The sequence below is a fragment of the Panthera onca genome, chromosome F2 (genome assembly GCF_046562875.1).
Source record: "Panthera onca isolate mPanOnc1 chromosome F2, mPanOnc1 haplotype 2, whole genome shotgun sequence".
NCBI lineage: Eukaryota > Metazoa > Chordata > Mammalia > Carnivora > Felidae > Panthera > Panthera onca.
The window spans coordinates 30,912,670-30,939,092 of NC_138356.1; the positions used below are offsets into that span (position 1 = coordinate 30,912,670).

General features: G+C 34.8%; 1 protein-coding gene and 1 long non-coding RNA gene across 9 annotated transcripts in view; one reads left to right on the plus strand and one right to left on the minus strand.

Annotated features, from left to right (window-relative positions):
- Window positions 1-25,830, plus strand: part of LOC132664239 (uncharacterized) — a 307,601-nt gene extending 281,771 nt beyond the window's left edge. For all 5 annotated transcript variants that reach the window (XR_009603535.3, XR_013553569.2, XR_014136545.1 and 2 more), the window contains one exon: window positions 25,729-25,830. This is a non-coding gene — a long non-coding RNA (uncharacterized LOC132664239). The remainder of the gene's footprint in view (window positions 1-25,728) is intronic.
- LOC132664240 (uncharacterized) overlaps window positions 1-26,167 on the minus strand; it is a 66,291-nt gene extending 40,124 nt beyond the window's left edge. For all 4 annotated transcript variants that reach the window (XM_078441491.1, XM_078441489.1, XM_078441493.1 and 1 more), the window contains exons 1-3: window positions 25,802-26,167; window positions 19,807-19,902; window positions 15,416-15,457 (exon numbers count right to left, since the gene is read on the minus strand). In XM_078441491.1, the coding sequence (XP_078297617.1) occupies window positions 19,843-19,902; window positions 25,802-26,167 (426 nt within the window). In that variant the 3' untranslated portion in view covers window positions 15,416-15,457; window positions 19,807-19,842. The remainder of the gene's footprint in view (window positions 1-15,415; window positions 15,458-19,806; window positions 19,903-25,801) is intronic.
- Between the last annotated feature and the right edge of the window lie 256 nt (window positions 26,168-26,423).

Genomic DNA, 26,423 nt, shown 5'->3' on the forward strand with positions numbered 1-26,423 from the left:
TCTATAGTTTCAATTCCCATTGTTCAGTTTCTTGCTTTCTTTTCTTTTTCAGTTATTTGAATATTTCCTATTCATCTCTTGTTCATAAATATTCCTAAGGTTTTTATACTTTATTAAGTATTTATTCTATTATATATCACCCAAATGTATCTCTAATACCTCTATACTTTAGCATAATGGGGTTCTATCTGACACTAGAGCTGTTGATACATAATTTGTATTCTTCATAGTTAATTTTTTTCTTAAAAAAATTTTTTAATGCTTATTTATTTTTGAGAGAGAGAGAGAGACAGATTGCTAGCAGGGGAGGAGCAGAGAGAAGGGAGACACAGAATCTGAAAGGCTCCGGACTCTGAGCTGTCAGCACAGAGCCTAATGCAGGGGCTCAAACTCACGAACCGTGAGATCATGACCTGAGCTGAAGTCAGATGCTTAACCAACTGAGCAACCCAGGTGTCCCCATAGTTACATTTTTATCCCTGATTTGAATAAAAACTTTGTGAAAGTATGGATATCAACTATTCATTTTATACATTCATAAACATTAACAGAAATTCTCTAATCTATTTCCGTAATACCCAAGACCATCTATTACTGTCAACAGAGTAGGCATTCTGGGAAATTAAAATTCATCACTATTATCAAGAACAAAGTACAAACAGAATTCCAGATTCATAGTTCCTAGTTTCAAAGAACTCTTCATATGCTATTGCTTCTATCTGAAGTGCCCTTCCCAATCATGCAAATGTATGATTGTTCTTAAAGACTCAGCATAGTGTCATTTCCTTTATAAAATCTCTTATCTATCTCCCTCCCCAAAACCAGCCTATCTTTGATATCCCACTTTTGATTAATGCCCAACGCTAGTCAAAGCTAGTCCCCCAATACTGTGTGTTTCACAATGTAATGTATTTTTCTGGCTACACATCTGCTCTTTGAACATCATGACTATGGACTATGAACATTGTGCCTAGGCACTGAAATGGTATTCATCTTTGTATCGTCAGTGATCAGAAAAGAGTTTATAGTCAGTCAACACTGAATAAATCATTGGGATTCATATGAAGCTATTTTGACAAGGTGGCATTTGGTTATTACTGTAGTCAAAGTAACCAAAGTAGTAACAAAGTAAACAAAGTAGTCAAAGGAAATCTTCAGAATGAAAATTATTGGAGATTTTGTTTCCTCGCGTGTGCAGCTTGTTTCCATCACTTACTCACATTTATATGTATTAAACTGCATTTGTTATTTCACACATACTTTGCCCTTGGCTATATAAATCTGTTTGGAATCACAATAGAGTACCTTGATAATGGGTAAAACAGTGCTCATAACTAGACTGCCTTCTTTTGGTTGGTATTTTCTTGGTGAGAAAGTGACAGGAGCTAGGCAGCGCTATGTGGATATTTAGAACATGCTACCTGGTCACTTTGGACCTGGAATGATACTGATCAAATTTTTAAGTATACTGTAAAAACAAAGGTTCAACTTTTTTTTCTTAACTTTAGCATGAGGTATTCCTTATTGCTTATAACAAAGTATAAGCTATAAATGTTAGCTATGATATCTTGGCTTTGTTTAAAATAACAAATAATTTTTTAATAAAAAGTAAGTATGCAATGGGGCACCTGGCTGGCTTAGTTGATTGAGCATCTGACTTCTTGATTTCAACTCAGGTAATCGTTCCTGGGTTGTGGGATCGAGCTCTGCATCAGCCTCTGTGCTGAGCATGGAGCCTGCATAAGACTCTCTCTCTCTCTCTCTCTCTCTCTCTCTCTCTCTCCCTCTCCCTCTCCCCCTCCCTCTTCCTCTGCCCTTCTCCCCACTGTGCTCTCTCTCCCTCTCTAAAATAAATAAAAATACATAAAAATTCTTTTAAAAAGTAAATGTGCAGTAAATTTGATAATATATAAAGTTTGGATTAAGAAGAAATTTCTAGTTCCAGCAATATGGCAAACTAAACTACCTATAGACACCTTAACAGGAAGAAAGAATGATACATAAAACATAATATGTAATACACACAAAATAAAATAAAGTGCAATACACTAACATTTAAATGAAACTCATGGCTGACTTTACTAGGAAAAAAGGCCTTAAGGATCAAAAAGAAAAAGAAAATGCCTTGAGAAGAAAAGGTGTAAGCTGATGCTGAGCCTTCCACTGCTTGCCATTCTGAGGAAACTAGCCAGTCTGAGTAATTAGGAGATGGAGTCTTAACACCCAAGAAGCACAGAAGAGAGTTGTAACCGAGACTCAGTTTAGTTTACCTAATAATGCCAGAACTCTCAACTAGCTATGCGTAGGGAAGTGATGGACTAGAAAAAAATCCATCCCCTAGAAAAAGAGATGACTTGAAAGATTGCCATTTTGGAGTGTTCTGTAGGTTGAATTGTTTTCCTGTGATAATTCATAAATATGGGTTTGGGATTTAAATTGATCCTACCTGTATAATCTGGGAACATTCAGATAAGGAATTGACATAAAAGTGTTGCAAGTCCCATAATGCCCATGGGAAAAAAAACCCAATAGTTTGTGTTTTCAACAGAGCTGTTAAAGAGCCCAAAAGGTAAAGCCCCAGTGAGGATTAGTTCATTCCAAAATTATATGAAAAGACACAAAGAAACAACACAATATGAATAAGAGTCAGTACAACGAGAGTAGCACTGTCCCCTATCTTGTCACATAATAGAAATATTGGAAAGTGACTATGAAATAATTTTAAAATGACAAAAATCATAAGAAAATAATTTATTAAAATAGAAATTGAGGAAAATACCATGACCAAAAGATAGACAATTTTGAAAAATATCAAATAGTTGTTGAGAAATTAAAAGATATTTTCTTTGAAATTGTATGTATTGATAGATGGTTATTTGTGGTATTATATATTCAAATATATTACTCAGGAAGAGAAATATAGAGATAAAGATATTGAAAACCTAAGACACCTATCCATTTGAGAAATTCAACATGCAATTTGTAGACGTTCTTCACCTGAAGACAGAAAGTAAAATTGCCTGCTCAAAAGATAATGTCTGATAATTTCAGTATTGATGAATGACAGACATCCTCTGATATAGGACACATTGGAGACAAGAGAAGTTGAAAGGAAGGAGAAGGTCTGAAAGATGAAGAAAAATACATTATTTATAAAAGAACAGCAGTTAGATCGGTAGCATTAAAAGAAGCCAGAATATAATATGTTCAGAATACTGGGAGAATACAATTGTAAATCTAGGTAGCTAAAGTTATCTGTTAGGATAAAGAAAAAAATGTTTGTGCTATATTATATATTTAAAAGCTGCAAGATATTGGGGCGCCTGGGTGGCTCAGTCAGTTAAGTGTCTGACTTCAGCTCAAGTCATGATCTCATGGTTCATGGGTTTGAGCCCCGTGTCGGGCTCTGTGCTGACAGCTCCAGCAGCCTGGAGCCTGCTTCGGACTCTGTGTCTCCCTCTCTCTCTGCTCCTCCCCCACTCATGCTCTGTCTCTCTCTCTCTCTCTCTCAAAAATAAAAAATAATCATAAAAAAAACCTGCAAGATCTTAAAAGTTCTCATTAGGAGAAAAAAATCTGTAACAATGTGTGGTAATGGATGTTAACTAGATTTCTCGTGGTTATTATTTTACAATATAAACAAATATTGAATCATTATGTTGTACAACTGAAGATAATATAATGTTATGTTAGTTATATCTCAATAAAAAAATTTAGACACAAGCAGAGTTTTCCACTAACAAAACCCACTGAAAGATTTTTTTTAAAGTAATCTCTATACCCAACATGGGGTATGAACTCACAACCCCAAGATCAAATGTCACATGCTCTACCAACTAAGCCAGCAAGGCACCTTACCTACTGTAAGAATATTCAAAAAGAAGTGAAATGAACTCAGAGGTAAGATGTGTGAAGCAAGATGAAATGGTAGTGTTAGGGGAACCTGGGTGGCTCAGTCGTTTGAGCGTCTGACTCTTTTCAGCTCAGGTCATGATCCCAGGGTTGTGAGATCAAGCTGGCCCAAGTGGGGCTGTGTGCTGAGCGTGGAGCCTGCTGAGGATTCTCTCTCTCTCTCTCTCTCTCTCTCGCTCGCTCTCTCTCCTCTGCCCCTCTACCCTGCTTGTGGGCTGTCTCTCTAAAATAAATGATTTAAAAATTGTAGTGTTGGCATAAAATAGACCAATGAGACCAATAAAATAGAGAAACAGATTGAACTTATATAGTCTATTGATTTATGACAAAAGTAACATTGCAGAGATATAGAGAAGGTACTAAGTCAATTGGATATCCATATGGAAAAATTATATCCTGACATCTACTTCACCCCATATACAAACTTCAATTTCAGAATTAATCTAATATGTAAAAGGTAAAACAATAAGATTTTTGAAAGAAAACATAGTAGAATATCTTCATGACCTTGGAGTTGACAAAGATTTATTAAACAGAACATAAAGAGAAAAGTGAAACACTGGATTCCATTAAAGTTAAAAATTCTTGTTCAATAAGAGACACCATGAAGAGAGTAAAAAGACAAGGTACATAGTAGAGGGATACATATATCTGGAAACACATTTGCAATACATATATCTGGAAAAGGATTAGATTCAGAATATATAAAGAACTTCTATAAGTTAATCACAAAAGATAGAAAAGCTAATAGAAAAATTGACAAAAGGGCGCTCCAAAGGGGATTTCTAAATGTTCAAAAAAGCTATGAAAGTGCTTATTTTACTAGCTGTAAGTTCATGGAAAGCTACAACCACAGTGAGCTACCACTGCATGCGTATTACATTGGTTAAAATGAAAAAGATATACAAGTGTTGGAAATAATGTGAAGCAACTAGAACTCTTACACTATTGATAGGAAAATAAATTAGTACAACCACTTTGGAAAATTTGTTGTAGCTATAAAGTTGAATATGTATATACCTTAGGACCCACTGATTTTGAATAGGCCTCAGTTTCCTTACTTCTAAAATAAAGATAGTAATATCTATTTCACAAGGTTATTTTAAGTATGAAATTAAAGTGATTATATTTTAAAAACAGAAAAACCCATGGTGTTACTTTATTTTACTATTCATCACAGTGTAATTATAGTATTTTGCATACTGTGAGTGCTTAAAAGTTGATTGAATCAAATAATTTGTAAATACTTAAAAAAAATTATTTTATTAAACCTTGCAGGAGACAAAATAAAATTTTGCTTCAGTAAAAAACAAAGTGGGGGTGCCTGGGTGGCTCAGTCTGTTGAGCATACAACTCTTTATTTCGGCTCAGGTCATGATCCCAGGGTTGTGGGATGGAGCCTTGTGTTGCGCTCTGTGCTGGGTATGGAGCTTGCTTAGGATTTTTTCTCTCTCTCCCTCTGCTCTTCACCCCCACTCATGCTGTCTCTCTCTCAAAACAAAACAAAACAACAACAAAACAAAGTGAAAGTCAGCAGCAGTGCAAGTCTCTGAAGGACTACTTACCAGTGTCATGTTTAGGTGCCTGGATTTCAAACTTGGTTCAAATTCCAGTTTTGTAACTCACTAGGAGTATGATTTATGTCAAATCACTTATTAACTCTGAGTCTCTATTTTTTTTCTCCTTTCTAAAATAGAGATAGTGTGTCTAGCATATTATAAGCATTCAACAAATACTAGTTTTATACTGTTTAGTAGAGATGAGTGTCATAAAATGTTTTACATTTTCAGGTTCATTAAATGAAGAAAAGTGTCAGTCAGTGAATAAACAAACAATAAACCCAGAAATATCTTGTGGTATTGAGTATAGATTCCCAGGCATCATAAAAAAATATACTATACTCAACTCTAAAATATACCTTATTAGAACTTATAAACATTCAATATATGCATAGAAAAAGGCATCTTTTATTGGCTATTTTTTTCTCTAGTTTTGATTTCACTTTTTGTTTCTCAAGTCTTAAAGAGGTTTGATCTAACTCATATTGATATTTCAGTAAAGAGTTGTAGGTTGTTGTGTTTTGAGGTTTTTGGCTATATTGGTGTGATTGGATGGATCAGTAGATCTTGAGCTTTAACCAATTTGTAACCAACTATGTTACTGGCTAAATGCTTTACCCCAGATGGCAGCACGGTTATGTAATAGAAGCTTTCAGATTTATAAATGTAATGTCCTGTGGAAGAGCCTCTTGGGAAGTTATTTTGAAACAGTAATCCCAGAAGTTCTGTGAATTTCATTTTGACACTGGGTGGGGAGGAGTTTGAGATGAGAGGGAAGAGTTCTCAGGGCACTTCCAGTTCAGCTGCAATTATTCATTTATTTAACTGTTCATACATTAAGCTTCTTTACATAATAGAAAAAGGGGCTGGGGGGGATATTACTTTCTCAGCCACAGCTGCTTTTAAGAATGGACTTAGTTAATTGTAGGAACGTTTTAATGATTTGTTCAGGCTACATCCAGCGGTAAGAGAAGAGGTATGCTTAATTGTTCTGTATAATAAAGAACAAAATACTTTTGTGCTGTAGAGCAATCTGCTAAGAATGGTGAGAAGGGAAGGAAGGAGAGAGAGAGTCCATCCTGTTCCTGGACCCAATTCCCACTTTGGTCTGGGGTTCTCACCATACCAACAAATAATTCTTGGAACTCCAGCTGGGTGTCCTACAATTCAGCTCAATTCTGACACTACCTACCCAGAGGTTAAGGCTTCAGTCTACAAGACTGCCCCTCCCCCTGGCCCCTACTTCAGACTTCAGGCACAAGCCCAGTTGTCTCTGCTTCCGACTGATGAGTTAGAGATTAGAGGTCCCCATGGCCTCCTGCTTGGACTTCAGAACCCAGTCCAAAGTTCAGTTTGTTCCCAGCTGGATAGAAATCAGAGGTTACAATGACTTCCTTGGGTTCAATTAATTTGCTAGAGCAGGGCACCTGGGTGGCTCAGTTGGTTAAGTGTCTGAGTTCGGCTCAGGTCATGATCTCCTGGTTTGTGAACTGGAGCCCCACCTTGGGCTCTGCGCTGACAGCTTGGAGCCTGCTCCAGATTCTGTGTCTTCCTCTCTCTCTCTCTGTCACTACTCCAGTTGTGCTCTCTATCTCTCTCAAAAGTTAATAAACATTTTTTTAAAAATTGCTAGAGCAGCTCACAGAACTTAAAGAAACATTTTACTTACTAGATCACAGGTTTATAATAAAAAAGATATAACTCAGGAACAGCCAGATGGAAGAGATTTCTTGGACAAGGTATGGAGAAAAGTAAGAGGAACCTTCATGTCCTCTCCAGGTGATCCATTCTCCCCAAATTTCCACATGTCAGTCACCAACCCCAAAGCTACTTGTCCTCTTGGGGTTTTATGGAGGCTTCAACACATTGTGGTGATTGATGAAAAACATTAGCTAGTGGTGATTGATTTATCTTCCAGGCCTTCTCCTCTCCCCTGGAGGTGGGGGTTGCTTGCTGCCAGAGACTGAAACTTCCAACACTTTAACCCTGCTTTGTTCTCCTAGTAATCACCCTACTTCCTTAAGTGGGGTCCAAAAGTCACCTCATAAACATAACAAGAAATACCTTTGCCACTCAATACTTCAGAAATTCCAGGGCTTTCGGGAGCTGTGACTGTAGTTTATCGAGTCATGAATGCTTCTTACAATTTATATTGCTCAGAGAGCTTAGAAGATGCTTGACAATGTACTCAGAAGCAGTTCTCTTAGAAAAGGGGCAGTGAGGTAGAGGAATCTATAAAAATGTCATCACAGAAATTTGTATAAATCTAAGAAGAGAGTCTGACTTCCTCTGGGCATAGAATTTTAGGGGTTGGAAGTGTTGAATCAACAGTTTTAAAGTACCCAACTGGAATCTGGGATACAGGGGCAATATTTCATTTGGAGAAAGTATTTTGTCCTTAGTTTGAAAAATATTCCTATAGTAAATAATTCTTACAATTACATTCTGGTTTGCACATAGAAGGAGCCATGCCACAATCCATATACTATAAAAGTTTTTACTGATGTTAAATCTACTGAAAGAAAAATAAAAAATGGTTTAACCTTACCCTTTTATTGCTGTATTGGAGGTAACTTCCATATTAATGGAATGGGTACTTTAGTCATAAAATAATTGTTGATTTCCAAGAAGCAAGTGGACTCAGGAAGGGCCCTTGGCATGGGATCTTTAACTACTTCACACTTCAATAAGCTTCTGCTATGTAGTGCAACTTTCCCTGTGGTGCACTATTTGCTAGTCAACACATGATTCCTCTATTCTGAACCACTCCTAACAAATTGATGGCCATTGCTGAGTGAATAGCTGAATGAACAAATGAATGGATGAATGTCATTTGTAAGTATCACATTCTTTATTGCTAAAATCTTTCTAAGCTATTTTTCAGGTATTTTTTTATCGTGAAGGGAGAAATATAAATGTAAATCTTATAATGAGAGTACTGTGCTAACTGTAAAGGTACCAACAGTATTTAATAATACCGTCTCTGGTAGTAGAATTTGGATATGAACCTAAATAATAGTCATACAAGGTCACTTAAGTATGGTTATGATTGGAGGATGTGGGAGTCTATTTGTATAAGATTCAGGAAACTTCTAAGCAAAAGCTCATTCTAACAAAGAGAAAGTCAGGAAAATAAATCTTAGAATAGGGTAGGATTAAAGAAGATTGGCAATTTGGGGTCTGTGTTGATCATATTAACCTTTAGCCTTAAATGTTTCCATTTCCCCTCTCTTTCTCTTTCTCTCCTTTTTTTTTTTTTTTGCAAGAGTACAGAAGAATACCAATTAAATAAAAATATTTGAAATAGTGACTTCATTAAAATGGCATTGGTATCATAAATCAGCAATATTCTGGAATCCATGTGGGAGAAATGTGAAAAGAGGGTCAGTGATGTTATTTGTTTGTGCAGAGAACCCTTATCACAATGAAGCCACCTTTTAGACATCTTGGACCCTAGACTATTTACTGGTGGCATCAGCAATGGAGACCCTTTTGGTACAGGAGTATGGCAATTAAAGAGAGGTATTTGTCATTGTTAAAATTTTTCTTTGTTAAAATGTTCAAACTACCCAAAGCAATCTACACATTTAATGCAATCCCTGTCAAAATACCAACTGCATTTTTCACAGAACTAGAACAAATAACCCTAAAATTTATGCAGAACCATAAAAAATGCTGAATAGCTAAAGTAATCTTGAGAAGAACAAAATTGGAGGCATCACAATTCCATATTTTAAGATACACTACAAAGCTGTAGTAATCAAAACAGTATGGTCCTGGCACAAAAATAGACACATAAATCAATAGAACAGAATGGTAGAGAGCTCTGAAATAAACCTACAAATATATGGTCAATTAATCTATGACAAAGGAGGAAAGAATATGCAATGGTAAAAAGTCTCTTCAACAAACGGTGTTGGGAAAACCGGACAGCTACATGCAAAAGAATGAAACTGGACCACTTACTTACACTGTACACAAAAATAAACTCAAAATGGATTAAAGACCTAAATGTGAGACCTGAAACCATTAAAATCCTAGAAAGGAACACAGGCAGTAATTTCTCTGACATTAGCCATACATAGCAACATTTTTCTAGATATGTCTTCCGATACAAGGGAAACAGAGCCAAACTAAACCACTGGAACTACATGAAAATAAGCTTCTGCACAGCAAAAGAAAAAATAAAGGAAAACCTACCGAGTGGGAGAAGATATTTGCAAATGATACATCCAATAAGGGGTTAGTATCCAAATTATACAAAGAACTTATACATCTCATTACCAAAAAACCCAAATAATCCAATTAAAAACAAAAAGGTATTTCTCCAAAGAGATATACAGATGGCCAACAGACACATGAAAAGATGCTTGACGACACTCATCATCGGGGAAATGCAAATCAAAACCACAGTTGAGATATCACCTCACACCTGTCAGAATAGCTAAAATCAAAAATATGAAAAACAAGTGTTGGTGAAGATCTGGAGATAAAGGAACCGTTGTTCACTCTTGGTGGGAATGCAAAGTGATGCAGCCACTGTAGAAAACATTATGGAGTTTCCTCAAAAAATTAAAAATAGAATTGCCATATGATTCAGTAATTCCACTACTGGGTATTTACCCAAAGAATACAAAACCACCAATTTGAAAAGATATATGCACCCCTGTGTTTACTGTAGCATTATTTACAATAGCCAAATTATGGAAACAGCCCAAGTGTCTCAATAGATGAATGGATAAAGAAGATGTGGTATATATCTATAATGTAATGTTACTCAGCCATAAAAAAGAATGAAATCTTGCCATTTATACCAGTATGCATAGATCTAGAGGACATTATCCTAAGTGAAATAAATCCATTGGAGAGACACAAATATCATATGTTTTCACTCATATGTGGAATTTAAGAAACAAAACAAATGAATAAAGAAAAAAGAAACAAACAAATACACTCTTAACTATAGAGAACAAACTGATGGTCACCAGAAGGGAGGTGGGTAGGGGGATGAGTGAAATAGGTGAAAGGGATTAAGAGTACACTTATGGTGATCAGCACTGAGAGATGTATAGAATTGTTGAATCACCATATTGAAACCAATATACTGAAACACTATACTGAAACTAATGTAACACTGTATGTTAATTGTACTAGAATTAAAACAAAGAGGCATTTGTCCACTCATTTATTCATGCACTCATTCGACAAAGATTTATTGGGGCTGCAGACAATATACTAAGAATTTAAATGAGGAACGCAAACCTCTTTATTCATGGAAGTGTTGGACCAGACAAGTAGATCAGTATTTCCAGGACATTATGAAAACGGAATGCCCTTTGTAATATAAGATTATTTGGATGGGCAATCAAGATTATTCAGAGATTTCTCATATCTAGGCCAAAACCTGAGTGGTAAAGGAGTAGATGTTAGAAGGTTTTCATGGCAGAGAGAATAGTGACTGAAGCTCAGACATGAGAGAAAATAAATTTGCAGAACATTTTGGAAAACTACCTGCCATCATCTACTGAATCCTTCTTTGGGTTTATTTAAATAGATCATGAGATTCATAAAGTATGAATTCTAAAATACTCAGAAGGAATAGGCACATTTCTTCATTTTGGTTTCTTAACTCCTCTATTTCTTATGCCTCTTACCACTCCATTTTTTAATATTGTCTCTGATATTTTTCTTAGTTGCGTCTCTTTTCACAGGCATATATAGTATCTTAGGTCAAATTTTGTGTATGCTTAGGAATAACTGTGAATCTTTTTTTTTTTTTTTTTTTTGGATAAAGATAAAGATAATAGAAAGAAAGCTCTAAAACTTTTTGTCCTCCCAATCATGGTCTGTGCAGAACAAAAGCCAGTCTCTACATTTTTATATAAACTTCTTCAGCTTAAAAATTCACATCTAACTAGATACTCTGTTTGCTTAGTAGTTATGCTCCTCGACTGACCACCTCGCAGTGGGCAGTTTCTGTAATGACATGACAAATGAAATGATATTAATTTAAAATTTTGCGATGTGTTCTGATGATATCCATCCCTGGCGCCTATAATTCAGGTAGATATTTTTGGCAATGTTCTGCAAAGTTGGAAAAACATTGCTCTGTGGGTCTCTGAGAAACATTTGCAATTTTTCTCATGTGCATCGTGCTAGTAGCAACTTCTAATCAGCAGGAAACCCAGGGCATGAGCAATTTATCCATTAAGTGAGTCATATAAGGCCAGGAAAAGAGAGAGACTTGCTGATGCTTATAGGGATATTTTTACATTTTGGTCAAAGATTATTTCTCATAAATGTTTTAACATCTGCTAAGCTGGAAGTATTTTGGTTCACTTGTTAGGTAACAAAATCTCAATTATTTTTAATACGAATTTTTCAAACAACTCAAAAATAGCTATGGGTATTTTTCCCAAGACTACTTAAGAATTACCTTTAAGTTGAGATGCCAGTTTTAACATAAATTTTGAAAAATAAGAAAAATCATTTAAATTTGCCAATTAATATAGAAATAAAGTTTAAAAACAAAAGAATAAAAACAAAAGAACTCAAATGTTAGAAATCTTCTAATTAAGGAATTTTAAAACCAGAATTTTAAAGTACAGTTATATTCATGTCACTATCAAGTTTTTTGCATCACTTTTCACAATTTTTTATTTTGAAAAATTCAAATCGATTTAAGAGTTATAAGAATAGCACATTCACCAAAGGATAACATTTAATCACATTTGCTTTGTTTTCTCAAATATTTGAGAATGTACCTTCAAAAAATGAGGATATTCTCCCATTTTACTCTAATAAAATTATCACAATCAGGAAATTTAACACTGAAAAATACAATTATTTAATATATAGTCCATATTAAAATTCCTCCAATTGTCCAAATAAAATCCTTAATAGATGTTTTGATCCAGATTATATTAAGAATAACACATTGTATTTAGTTAAACACATTGTGTTTAGTTTAACAACTAAATTCCCTTTAGTCTGTTAATAAAGCAAAGCTTTGTTAATTATTAATTTATATGAAAGCTAAATTTATTACAACTAGTTGAAGTAAGAGAGACACCATCTTGACAGCATCTTAGCAGTATCTTAGACAATGAAGCTCAAATGGTTCTAAACTGGAGGAATGCAGTTCAATGTGAATTTTTTTCCTAGGATCTGAAGTGGGCTCTGTGCAGACAGCAGAGAGCTGGATGCAGGGCTCGAACTCATCAACTGTGAGATCATGACCTGAGCTGAAGCAGGACACTTAACCAACTGAGCCACCCAGGCAGCCCCACAAGTTCTTTTTAATAAGTAATCTGTAGGGAACAACTTTATGAGGGTATGAATATCATGTTCTGCATATATTCACTAACATAATCAGCACCCATTATTTCTGTTATTATTTTGATAGGTGAAAAAGAATACATTTTAAGTTCTATAATTTTTTCAACATTTGTTAATTGATATGAGTCCATAAGGAAGAGCTTTCCCTTCTCTTCACTTTGTAATTGTTATTATTTAACAACAATATAGACTTTAGGTTCCTTTCTCATTTCAGTGAATCATGTTCTTATTCATATTGATACCCAAACAGTTCCACATTTGGCCAGTAGGAGTCTATTCAAGCTGGCTTCAGGATCTTTTAGACACATTCCCATGATTTTCTAAAGAAATTTCTTACTCTCTGTAAACAAGGAGACCATCTAGTCTTACCTTATACTTTTCCTGCCTTAGCCTTGCAATCAGGATTTCTCCAAGTGACAAGTTCTTTCTTTGTATCCATTTCCATGCTGCCGTTGTCCCCCACATTGGCAGGAAGTTAATTTCACTGGCTTCAGGTTTTCACTTCCTGTATTTTTTTTTTAATTAAGGCATTACTTATTAAATATTTCTACTCTTCTTTCTTATCCAAAAAAGTAGTACATTATACTTTATGGAACTTAATTTCTCACAAAAGAGCCTATACTGAAAATCACAACATGAGTTCATAGAAACTTTTTTCATAGTTTTGTTTAAAGCTGCAGAATCAATCTCCTATTTATGAGTTATGTTTTTAAGTTGTATTTTTGTGTTTCTTAAGGGTAAATCCCTAAAGTGAATTCTTTATGAGAAAGGGTAAACACGTAGGAAGTTTTTTTGAATACTGCCAAAGTCTTCCCATAGAGCTAGATCTATTTTGTATTCACACCAGTAATACATGAAAGTATTTATTTCCTACAGCCTTCAAACAGAGTGTGTTTTCAAACGTTTGGGTTTCAGCTCAGGTTATCTTGCAACTCTGTGCTAGGCATGGAGCCTGCTTGGGATTCTCTCTCTCCCTTTCCCTTGCCCCTCCCCTGCCTGCACTCACACGCTCTCTCTCTCTCTCCTCTCTCTCTCTCTCTCTCTGAAACAAAAATCATGAATGATCAAATATCTTTTTGTATGTTTAAAGGTCACTTGTATGTCTCTTATGTCTCTTTTTGTAAGCTATTTATGTTTTTTGCACTTGGGGCAAGTGCACTTGGGGACTCTGGGTGGCTCAGTCAGTTAAGTGTCCTACTTCAGCTCAGGTCATAATGTCCCAGTTGATGGGTTCAAGTCCTGGGTCAGGCTCTGTGCTGACAGCTCAGAACCTGGAGCCTTCTTCAGATTCTGTGTCTCCCTCTCTCTCTGCCCCTCCCCTGCTCATGCTCTGTCTCTCAAAAATAAATATTTAAAAAATTAAAAAAAATACTTTTTTGCTCTTATTTTTATTTTTATTATTTTCCCCTGAATGATCACCTTTTAGCTGTGATATATATGGCAAGTATTTTCCCTTCTATGATATCTGTTTTGTTTCAGTGGTTTTTTTTGGGGGGGGGGGCGTTGGGGTACAGCATGCAGAATTTTTTTCAGTATTTCCTTTTATTGTATTGGAATTTTGAGTTATACTTAGACATTTAAAAAAATATAGCTTATAAAGAATACAGTTGTGTTTTTTCTCTAGTAATTGTATGGATTTTCTATATTTATATCACTGATCCATTTGGAGTTTATTTTTTTAGACTTTTTCTTTTCCGATTCTTATGGGTCTTAATTATTTCTTCTCATCTAATTTCATGGTCAATACTTGCAATATATTGTGAAGTAAGAGGGGAAATAGATAGTATTCTTGTCTTGTTCTTGAATTTGATAGTCATGCCTCTATTTCTTCCACATTAAGATGCTGGCTTTAGGGCTGAGTATACAGTATTATATGTACATGTATATATCTATAATATTGAGTAAATTTTATTCAAGAATGGATGTTGAATTTTATCACAGGCTTTAATCTATAGAGATAGTTATATATCTTTTTATATCTATCAATATAGTATCATAAAACATTTTTTATCTTCACAATTATTAAACTTTAATTAGTCATAATATATTATTTTCTTAATGTAATATTATTTTGTATAGAATCATTTGGACCTAGTAACTTTTTCCAAGGGTAGTTCTTTAATAATTCTCTCACTTTTTTTGTATCTCTGCTTCTTCTTCTACTCTGTCTCTGTCTTTCCCTGTGTCTTTTTCTCCCTGTCTGATTTTATGGAAATTATCTGTTTAATCTTTCTATTATTATCATCAAGTGTGATAAATTATATATTGCTGAGATGTTATTTGTTTCATCAAAGTTTGGGCATTTATTTGCATAAGGTTGTGTAAAGGGTTTTTATAACATTATTAAATCCTTCTGTTTCAATGGCTATTTTATCTTTGTTCTTACCTTGTTCTTCAACTATTCCAATTTGTTTTAATCTTAGATCTACAACTAAATGTATTTAGAGCTCAAAATCAGCCCTTTTGCTAAAGCTTCTTCAATCATTTTTTTTTCGCAGCAAAGGAGTCTACTATATGAAATGTGTTATCATTTCATTAGTATAATGGGGTTACATGTTTCAAGGAGTAAGACTACTTTATAATAATAAATGATTTTTTTCCATTACCTTTTAAGTAGGTCCTGTTACAATCTTTTCTCACCACAGCCTCTGCCCACAACAAAAAATAAGAATAACAATTCAATAATAATAAATAAATATCCCTAACAATGTTTCATACATTCTTTCAAAGATGTTACAGTTTAATTTTTTCCTATGCAATGATTTCTTAAAAGATAACAATTCACATTTTAAAAGGTGCTTTAATTCAGCCCTTTTTTATCACTAATTTTATTTTTTTTAAGTTTTTATTTAAATTTCAGTTGGCTAACATACAGTGTGTTATTAGTTCCAGGTGTACTATAGTACAAATGTAGTGATTTGACACTTCCATACAATACCTAGTACTCATCACAGCAAGTGCACTCCTTAATCCCCATCACCCATTCCCATCCCTCTACCCACCTCTCCTCTGGTAACATCAGTTTGTTTTGTATATAGTTAAGAGTATATTTCTTGGTTTGCCTCCCTCTCTTTCTTTTTTTTCTTTTGCTCATTTGTTTTGTTTCTTAAATTCCACATATAAGTGAAGTCATATGGTATTTGTTTTTCTGTGACTGACTTATTTTGCTCCAATCATCTCTTGACTGTAGTGAACTGGTAAAGGATTGTGTAGGAAGGCTCATAGAGTATTCCTGGAGTTCTTTTATGATTACACAGTTTTCTTTCTTTCTTTTTAAAACAAAAATTTTTTTCATGCTGATTTATTTTTTGATAGAGACAGACAGAGCATGAGTGGGGGAGGGGCAGAGAGAGATGGAGACAATCTGAAGCAGGCTCCAGGCTCTGAGCTGTGAGCACAGAGCCCAACACAGGGCTCAAATCTATAAACCACGAGATTATGACCTGAACTGAAAGCGGACCCTCAACTGACTGAGCCACCCAGGCACCCCATGATTACACAGTTTTGTATAGACTTGACACTTTAAAAACACTTTTGCTGGATTTAAAGCCTTTGGCTCACACTTTCTTTCCTTGAGTCCTGCCTTTGTCTTGGTTTAGATATCTTTGTCTAAAATTCTCATGCCATCGGAATTTTCCTTCACTGACTTCAGACAGTCTTTTTGAATGAATTTTCTGAGGATAATTTTCTTTATTTTTAAAGAAAGATATTGGAGTTAAACATTAAAGGGCAGATTTTTTTTTAGATACCTGGTGATAGATTCAATTTTTGAATTATGGTTTAAAACATTTTCAATTATTTCATTTTATTCTTTATCATCTCCAATTGTGCCTATCTTTTATCTTTTTTTGCCTCTCTTTCTATTTCATCAATTTCTCTCTGAACATGTTTCTTTCATTATTCTGATCTTTCTCTTAGTTATTATCATGACTTCCCTAAATGTTCCTTATTAACTTTGGAGTTTAAGCTTTTCTCTCTTGGTGACTATATAATTTAGTTTGTATTTTAAGATGATTTGTCTTTTTCTTTAATTTATTGCCTGAGCTTGATCAAGTCTCATTTCACATGCTGAAATGTTAATATTTATCCTAATATTAAAAATATTTTCTTAGTGAATTAACCTAGGTGTCCATTTCTGTTCTGAATTTCAGAATTCATAATTCAAGTTTTTTTAAATCATTTTTTAAAGCATTTACTTAAGGTTGTTTAGGTGAGTTTGGAGTGTTGAAATTTTACTTCAATTAATTAGTAAATTAATTAAGTTGCTTATTGACTTTTTTAGAGAGAATTTTTATAATCTGAGATGTTCTGATTCTCCTTGTTTATTTTCTTTTTATATTGGCTCTGTATGGAAGTAAATCTACAATTTTCTGTTGATTCAATGTTTTTAAAAAATTACTCTGGATTGGCACTGAGGCATTATTCTCTTTTCTATTAATATATTGAAGTACAATTTATTTAATGGATAGCGCTAATTTCAAGGAAAAAGGTTTTGATTCGACTTCTGACTCTGTCATCCCTTTTTTTTTCTTTCTTTAGAAAAACAAATTTTCTACATTCTTGCCCTTCACAATGGAGTCTCCAATGTGTGCCTCCCCCTTTCCCATTCACTTTACTCCTCCAGAAGTTGTGATATAAAATTAATGGAATAAAATAAAATACTGTACAAGAAACAAATAAGCAAAAACTACTAAGAATACTACTTCGGTAAAATTGATAGAATGATGAGGCTCAAATAACAGATAACACAACTTAGGCTGGGTTAAACATGAGTTAGATTTGCTATCTCTCACTACAAAAAGGCTAAGTTGGGTTACTCCCATGACTTATTATTCTCAAAGGCACAGGTTATTTTAAACTTCACATTTCCATATTGAATTTTGTTTTCGGATTTACCCCTTCATAGTCTAAACACACTTGGAGAATATTTCTAAGTAAGAAATGATCAAGGCCAGAAGAATGTCCTTTTCTTGTGTCCCCTTTTTAGAGTGAGGAAAACTTTCTCAGGTCCTTTACATTTTCCTCTCTGCCCCAAACCTACTGTTTTTCCTTCATGTCCTTGTCCAAATTTCATAAGATCATATGTAATTTTATCAAGATTTATTTTAGATAAATCAATATTTTCTTGCCCTGAAGCATCAGATATTTAAACTCTGTTCTTTTTTAAAGGAAGAAAGGATATGAGATGATTGTTGATTAAGGCACCAACAGTTTCTGATATGGTTTAATAGGCATAATAAATTCTAAAACTAAAACTTAAGTGCATTTAATTGCAGATAAAATAATAAACAAGAACAATCTAGGAATCTGAAGGATAACAACCTTGAAAGTATCTTAGAATAATATAAGAATCAAAGTATATGGTCTAAAAGAGAGGGTGGGGGGAAGGCTTAGTGTGGTCTTTGCTTTTCAGGTAGGTCCTGGTTACAATTCACTTAATGATGCTGAAACTTTCTGCCTTTCCTGTCTCTCCATTTTATTTTGACTTAAGTTAGTTTTGGCAAATTTCTGCTGCTGGCAATCCAACAATCCTGTCTTTAACCATGTTCTCTTGCTAATGTTTCTATGGTATGTGTGAGAATCAATTTCAGTGTTAAAAGGAATCTAAGATATCATAATTTTGTAGATTTGCAAGTCTAGGGAGGTTAAAATATTACATAGATAATTGAAGGTCCTGACTGATCCTTGGATTCCTGATTTCACAAATACCAGCATTTTATAGGAAATTAAAACAAGGATTGGGAATAGATAATCACTTTTTGCTTTTCTCCTAATACCAGCTCATTTTCCAGTGATACTCTTCTAAGAAACTATTATTTGAAATTAAACAATTTTTAATTTTTTAAGTTTTTTTTTTAATGTTTATTTATTTTTTGAGAGAGAGAGACAGAGTGTGAGCGGGGGAGGGGCAGAGAGAGAGAGGGAGACACAGAATCTGAAGCAGGCTCCAGGCTCTGAGCTGTCAGCAAAGAGCCCAATGTGGGGCTCGAACTCACAACTGTGAGATCATGACCAGAGCCAAAGTCAGAGGCTCAACTGACTGAGCCACCCACGCGTCCCAAAACAATTTTTAATTTTAAAAGAAACCCAACCTAATGAAAATAGACATTTCTATTTTCACACCCAGATATACCAGACATTTTGACATATTTGCTTCATATATCTTTTTTAAAGATATAGTCAAAATCTACTCAAAACTGTTTTAAAAGATAAGTATTTAAAAAAATTTTTTTAAATTTTTTTTAATGTTTATTTATTTTTGAGAGAGAGAGACAGAACACGAGTAGGGGGAGGGGCAGAGAGAGAAGGAGACAGAATCTGAAGCAGGCTCCAGAGCTATCAGCACAGAGCCTGATGCAGGTCTTGAACCCACAAACCACGAGATCATGACCTGAGCCAAAGTCAGGCACTCAACCGACTGAGCCATTCTGGTGCCTCCCAAAAAAGTTTTTTTTAATGTTTATTTATTTTTGAGAGAGAGAGAGAGAGCATGAATTGGGGAGAGGCAGAGTGAGAGGCAAACACAGAATCCGAAGCAGGCTCCAGGCTCCAAACTGTCAGCACAAAGCCTGACGCGGCACTTGAACCCACAAACTGTGAGATCATGGCCTGAGCCAAAGTTGGGCACTTAATCAACTGAGCCACCCAGGAGCCCCTAAAAGATAACTTTAGAGCAAGTAGTCTAGTATGTGAACTTTTATAAATTACCTCCTACTAAACTCAGATCCTCTCCTAAATTCAGATATGATTACACAGTCTAATTGTTTTCTAAGTTTCCCAAATAGAAATATTTAAAGTACATTACCAACAGGGGATTCATGTCACTTTTTTCTTTTAACTGAAAATAATTTCATATTCATCCCAAAATTAAAAAGATATGATACTGAATATCCTTAGATGTACTTTACTAGCAACAGATTGAGGTACATCTTTATAATTTTATATTTGTATATTTTTTATCATTTTGGAAAATAGTCTTTAGTTTTAGCTTTCCTACCTTTTCTCATCTTGCACTTTTGCTTGAAGCTAGGTATCATTCAAAACCACTAACAATCAGTATTCTTTCCATTCTTGTTAAGACATCAGCATTGGCCTATAATACACGGGGATTAAGGATATCAAGGGAGAATATTTAAAATACAGTGGCAATGAATTTATACAGAATTTACATGACTATCAATATTCTTTCAAAGGATTTATATTGTAATTCAAGATTAGTTTGAGCATAAGTTAATAAACTCTTAAAGTATTAGCCAAATCTTCTTATGCAAGACCCTGAGAGATTGTCTTTAATTTAAAAAAAAAAAAAAATACTAATCAACTATGATGCCCCTGGAGATATGCTACAAGGAATCCATACTATTCTTTTATCAAATAGTAAAATACTTACTAATTTTCTTCCTTAATCACCTAGTGTATATAATTATCAGAATATAAAAATTATAAAGTTTTATCAATCATTCTATTGTTTTCTTCCTATTTGCCTTACTTTGGTTACTTTTATTTATCAGCCACTTTTAATTTTGATATAATTGGGAATAATTTCAAACTTAGAGTTGCAATACTCCTATACATTACAGGACAATTATAAAAAACAAATCTTAACATTGACATAAGACTACTATCTAATCCACAGTCCATATTTAAATTTCTTCCATTGTCCTAACAGTGTTCTTAATAGGTACTTTTTTCTCCCTCTGTCACAAATCCATTCCAGGATAACTCCTGAAGTTGTCATCCATGTATCTATCTATCTTTCTTTCTTTTTCTTTCTTTCTTTCTTTCTTTCTTTCTTTCTTTCTTTCTTTCGTTCTTTCTGTCATATTTCTTTCTGTTAGGGTCAGGCGTAAAGCAGGGTAAAGATAGGAGTCAGAGGCTAAAAAATTTTAGCAGCTAAGGGTTTATCTGGGAACTAAGGTCTCGGGCGAGGTTCTGTGACTCAGGGAGGGAGAGAGAGAGAGAGAGAGAGAGAGAGAGAGAGGGAGAGAGAGAGAGAGAGAGAGAGAGAGAGAGAGAGAGTGAGTGTGTGTGTCAGTCAGGGAAGTCGCACCCGGGTGTGGTGGGGTGGGGTTTTTAAGCTGCTGTGGTTCCGGGTTTAGGTCCGGGTGGGCCTTTTTCGCGTCAGGTCGTGCTGTCGCTCGGTGATTGGTTGACCTCCAATTCCTTCTGGTACGCTATTAGGGGCTTTTCGTTGGGTTGCACTGGCAAGATGGCTGTCCCCTCTACTGTGGTTCCAAGGACATCCTAACACTTTCTTTATTACTTTTTTTAATGTGGACTTCCTTAGAATTTCTTTGCATTTCATAACTTTGACATTTTTGAAGAGAATTTGCTAGTTATTTTGTAAAACCCTCAATTTTGGATTATTAATGCTTTCAAATTATTAGAAATTCCTATATTTAATTACATTGCAATATTCTTTTGAAAGTTGAATTACTTTTTCCCAGTAACTAAGCTGATATAACTTATTCATGAAGGACATCTACTGTACAGGTTAAGAATTCAGGCTTCAGAGTCAGACAGATTTAGATTTGCTTTCTACCTTTTCTGACAATTAGTTTTACTCATCTTCTCCAAGCTGCAATTTCCTAATCTGTAAAATAGGGAAAATGATGAATTCTCAAAGGGGTTGCTGGAAGGATTAAACGAGGTAACATATGCAAAGCATTTGGTAAAGTGCCTGGCACATAAACAAAACTCCATAAAGAATTGGGTACATTATTATGTTTGCCAATATAAAGTAACAAGAAAAAACTGACAAGCTAGTTTAGTGGCATTAAATAAATGATAGCACTAATATTCAGGAGAGGAGGAAAGTGAGTGAAATTGCCGTTTTCATCTGAAGTCCTTTGATGCATTTATGTTTCCAGGTTCCAATGTTAGGTCTTTTTTAATATCTCATTTTTCAGTGTATAAGGCTTTATATTTAATTTTCCAAAGCAAGATATCCCAGTTTATGTGTCTAATATATTTTCTTTTGAAATAAAAATCATAGCTAAGGGAATTTCTTTCTGATAGTGTAGAATTTAAAACAAGGATTTACTAGTAATTTGCTCATTTGAAACGAATTGTGTATTTTCTTATATGCTATATATTATTTACATGCTTATTTACTTACATAATAGTATTTTCTCAAGGTGGATCAAGAAAGCCCATTTAGCTATCAAAGTAGCTGAATTGACAATAAAAGTAAGTTTCTATTTAGTCTGTGGGAACAGGGATTCGTTCAAAGCAGGAGACATATGAAAGGGAAGAAAATACACATTTTTAGCTTATTGCTTGATGCAGGACTGATATCATGAATTATCTTGATCTAAGTTGTATCTATTTGCAACCTTTCATGAGACTTTCTGGCCATAAATTCCACTTCCTGGTGATCTTCTGGTCCCGGTAGTCTTAAGCTTGTAAGATGTGACAATTCTGTTGTGGTTTTTTCTGCCCTGCATAGTCACATACAACTCTCCTTTCCTCTTGGGTAAAGAACTCAGATATATTTAGGGAAAATTACTCCATCAGTAAGGAATTTTGGATTCTTTACATTTATTTAAATTTTCCATATTTACATTAAAACAAGTGAATGGCTCTCACACTGACCTACTATCTGGCTAGAATATGTTCATAGCAACTTTGCACTGGGTAATTTCAACAGAATAGAATTTTCATTTAACCAAGGAGGCTCAAATCAAACATATCTAAGTTTGTTATACTTCTGTCAGTAGGAATGAAGAGGACCAAAAGCAGCAAACAAATAAATTAAAAGGAAAAATATTTAAGACATCTAAAATGTGAGTAGATAGGGTGATTTGCATACTTTTCCCCCCCTTTATAAGCTTCTGGTCATTTAATTTTCTCTTAAGTTACATTTTTACTTTTTATACAGTATTATTAATTTCTCGTATCTATTTGCAACAGTTAGAAAGTCACTTTTAGAAAACTAATTTAAATGACTTATAATTTTGATGGCATCTCCTGAATGAATTTACAAATCATTTTTTATAGGACACAATTACAATTGTTTAATACCAACGTACATTATTTCTTACATTTTAGCATCTATCTTTTCTTTGAAATTGAGATTTGACATTTAGATACATTGATATTTAAGTGGCCAGGACATTTGAAAGAAATTGGAGGTTACCACAGAAGTGCCCTTCTGTTGGTGATGCATTCATGTATCAGAGACATTCTTTTGCATTTATTTAAAAGTTAGAAACATGGTATTGCTATTTAAATAATTTTCCCACACAATAATTCCTTAAAAAGTTGTAATTTCTTTAAGTTTTACTACTGATTGTAGTCATTTGTGTGATTGTATCTATGATTGATGCATTTTAATGTTGCAATTGTCTGGCAATTTTCTATGATTATATCCATGACTGGTATTCTTTATGGTGCAATTGTGTAGTAATAGTCTGATTATATCGCTATTAAGATTTTTACATAACTTTCTCTCAGGACACATTTGAAGAATAGAGTTTTTATTTCCAAGAGTATAACCTCTTGGTAAAGCAAATCAGTTCATTTGGCTTGGTGAATTTTCTTCATCGAGTCAATAGGCTGAATGATTTTGAGAAGAAAACCACCATGTTCTCTTTTCATATTATACTATTGAGGATGTTATTTAAAATTTATATTAATAAAATTCATAACTTTTAAAATATGAAATCATAAAAAGATTTAATACCAAAGACTGAAAAGAAGTGGCCAGGATATTTGAGAAAAATCTAGCAAAAAGCAGTGTCAGGAAGGCCAAAGGAGAAATGAGGAGTTAATCGGATGGCACAGCCAGGTCAGGTAGAGTAAGTACTTAGAAGTGTGTGATGCATCTGGCACAAGGGACATTAACCTTGACCTCACTGAGAGCAGATTCAGTGGAGTTGTGGGGATATAAGCTAGGTGGAAAGGTAGCTAGGAATCAAGAGGAGATAAAGAGAGTCATACAATACAATTCCCCCTTGGGGCCCAATTGTGAAGAAAAGGAGAAAGAATAATATACACATAAAATGGGAATTTTTGTTATGTTTTGTTTTGTTGAACACAGCAGAGATGATTTGAAGGTAAGAAAACAAAAGGGATAAGATACTTAGGAAAAAGGTCTCTGAAAGGGTTAAAAGTTTTATTGAAGTTCAAAGTAAACTTTGAACAGATAACTTGGCACTTCTTTCAGTGAGATCTATCTAAAAGGAGGTAAAGAGGTATACGAAGATAAATTCATTTGTGGGTAAAGGTAAGAGGTTGGAATTTCTCTGCTACTTGGTTTCTAAATTTGCTGTAATTTAAGGAGATACATTTTCTCTGTCAAGGAAGGGCATGGAGGTGTGCATGAGTGCGGGGATGGAGTGGAGAAAGAGGAAAATGTTAAAGGGATGAAAACCCTGCCATGTGGAAGGGCCGATAGAATTTACAGATGAGAACAAATAGAAGGATCATTGACTGAACATGAACAGAGACTTGTTTTGGCACAGAGATACAATTTTTCCCAGCAGTGCTTAATAGTGTGCTATATATAGAAGCAGAGAAAGCAAATGCATGGAGTGATTTTCTGGTGGTAATATATGGATCCTGTGTAATAGAAGGATAAGATAACAAAGTGGTATGCGGGTTGTAGGTAGAGAGTACTTAAAAGTAATGGACCAGAGTCTGGTTCAAACAAGGATAAAAATGCAGTCACTAGGAGGCTGATCATCCAGAATAGATGAAGTGGCCAATGTTCTGGGGTCTTGATGAAATTTAATAATCGGTATAGTGAGAATATGAAACCCAACGTGTGTACAAGGTAGATGTTTTTAAATAAAATAGGGTTTTTAAACTCAAAGTTTTTTGAAGTACTGATATTTGGCAGAATGACAAGAGAATTGACTTTAAGATTTGCAGAATTATTCCTAATTATTTTAATTAACTTATTTATTGTTTTGAAAATTAATAAAAATTTCTGATATACAACTGAAAATTCATTTTGACTAGTGGTTCTCAACAGTGTCTCTCTGCTGAGGGAGATGTTTCTCTGATAGACACGTCTCGAAAAGTGACATACTGACTGTTGAAAATCACTAATTTCCATCATCAAGGGAGGTTAGAACTGTGTTGTTCAGGATGGTAGCTCCTGATCACATGCAGCCATGAAGCACTTCCAATGCGAGTAATACACTGAAGGAACTGAAGTTTAAATTTTATTTAAACTAACTTCTAACTTCAATTGAAAAACTAAACCACTCTAAAAAACTTTCCCTTGTTAAGTATTGCTTTAATGGGACTACATTGCACTTTAACCACTGCATCAACATTACTGTGTTGTAGAGAACATGACAGATGTATTTGATTAATAATGTCTCATTAATCATTTTATATTGTGTAAATGATAATATTTTGGATATGTTGGGTTAAATAAAATACATTATTAAAACGCATTTCACCCGTTTCTTTAAAATTTGGCTACTAAAAGTTTGAAAATTACATAGATGTGTTATATTTCTATTGGCTAGAGCTAGTTTAGAGTTTGATCGATCATAGTTGACTTTTTGAATGTAAAAATAATACATTCACCTGCTCTCAGCGCAGAGACCGTTTCGGATCCTCTATCTCTCTCTCTGCCGTTTCCCTGCTCGTTCTCTCTCTCTCAAAAATAAATAAAAACATTGAAAGGGCTCCTGGGTGGCTCAGTCGGGTAAGCCTCTGACTCTTGATCTCAGCTCAGGTCATGATCTCACGGTTGGTTGGTTAGTTTGTGAATTTGAGCCCTGCCTCAGGCTCTGCACTAACAGTGCAGGGATTGGGATTCTCTCTCTCCCTATCTCTGTCCCTTCCCTACTTGCTCTCTCTCTCAAAAATAAATAAATAAACTTAAAAAAAAATAAATTCGTTAAGATTAAAAGTATATATAGAGAATACGTTCATGCACTTTCCTCCTTTATATATATAGGAAAACTAACATTCGAAAACAACCCTGACAACGTGGCAAAAGTGAAGCAGAAGAAGCACACCTGCGAGCTCACCTGAGGCAGGGCAGACCTGCATAGGTTACTGGACAAGCCCAAGAGCCCCGGATGCAGCTGTACCGCCCCCAGGCGGCGGCGACTGGACCTCGCCTGGCGGCCGGCGCGGCGCTCCCTACGAAAGCGCCTGCGCAAAGCCAAGAAGTGGCGGCAGCTGAGGGGCGAGCGCCCCGTGGTGAGGAGGCAGCTGAGGGACGTGTTCCCCCTTAGTTTGGTGGACAACCTGGTGGGCGTCTGTAAGGGACCTTCAGCCTTATGGGAATCATGTCTGAGATTATCGGCCACAACCAGGGTGAGTTCTCCATCAACCCTGGAAGCAAGACGCATCCGTGCACCCACTCCCGCTTCATCCTCCTCAAGTAGCATGAAAGGTACAGACTTTTTTTTTAATGTTTTTTACAAATATTTTGTTTAATGAAGCTGATACCGTGTCACATGCCACGCCAAAAAGTGAAAACAAAATATAAAAAGTGCAGGGCTCTGTTTTATACACTTCTGCGTGAATAACTTTATTAACTGCTAATGACCCTTAGGACGTTTTTGGGATCTTCTTATGGGATTTTTTAAAAATCTTAAAATGCTTTCTCTTCAGTGAAGCCGTCTTTGGATTTAGTCGTTACTG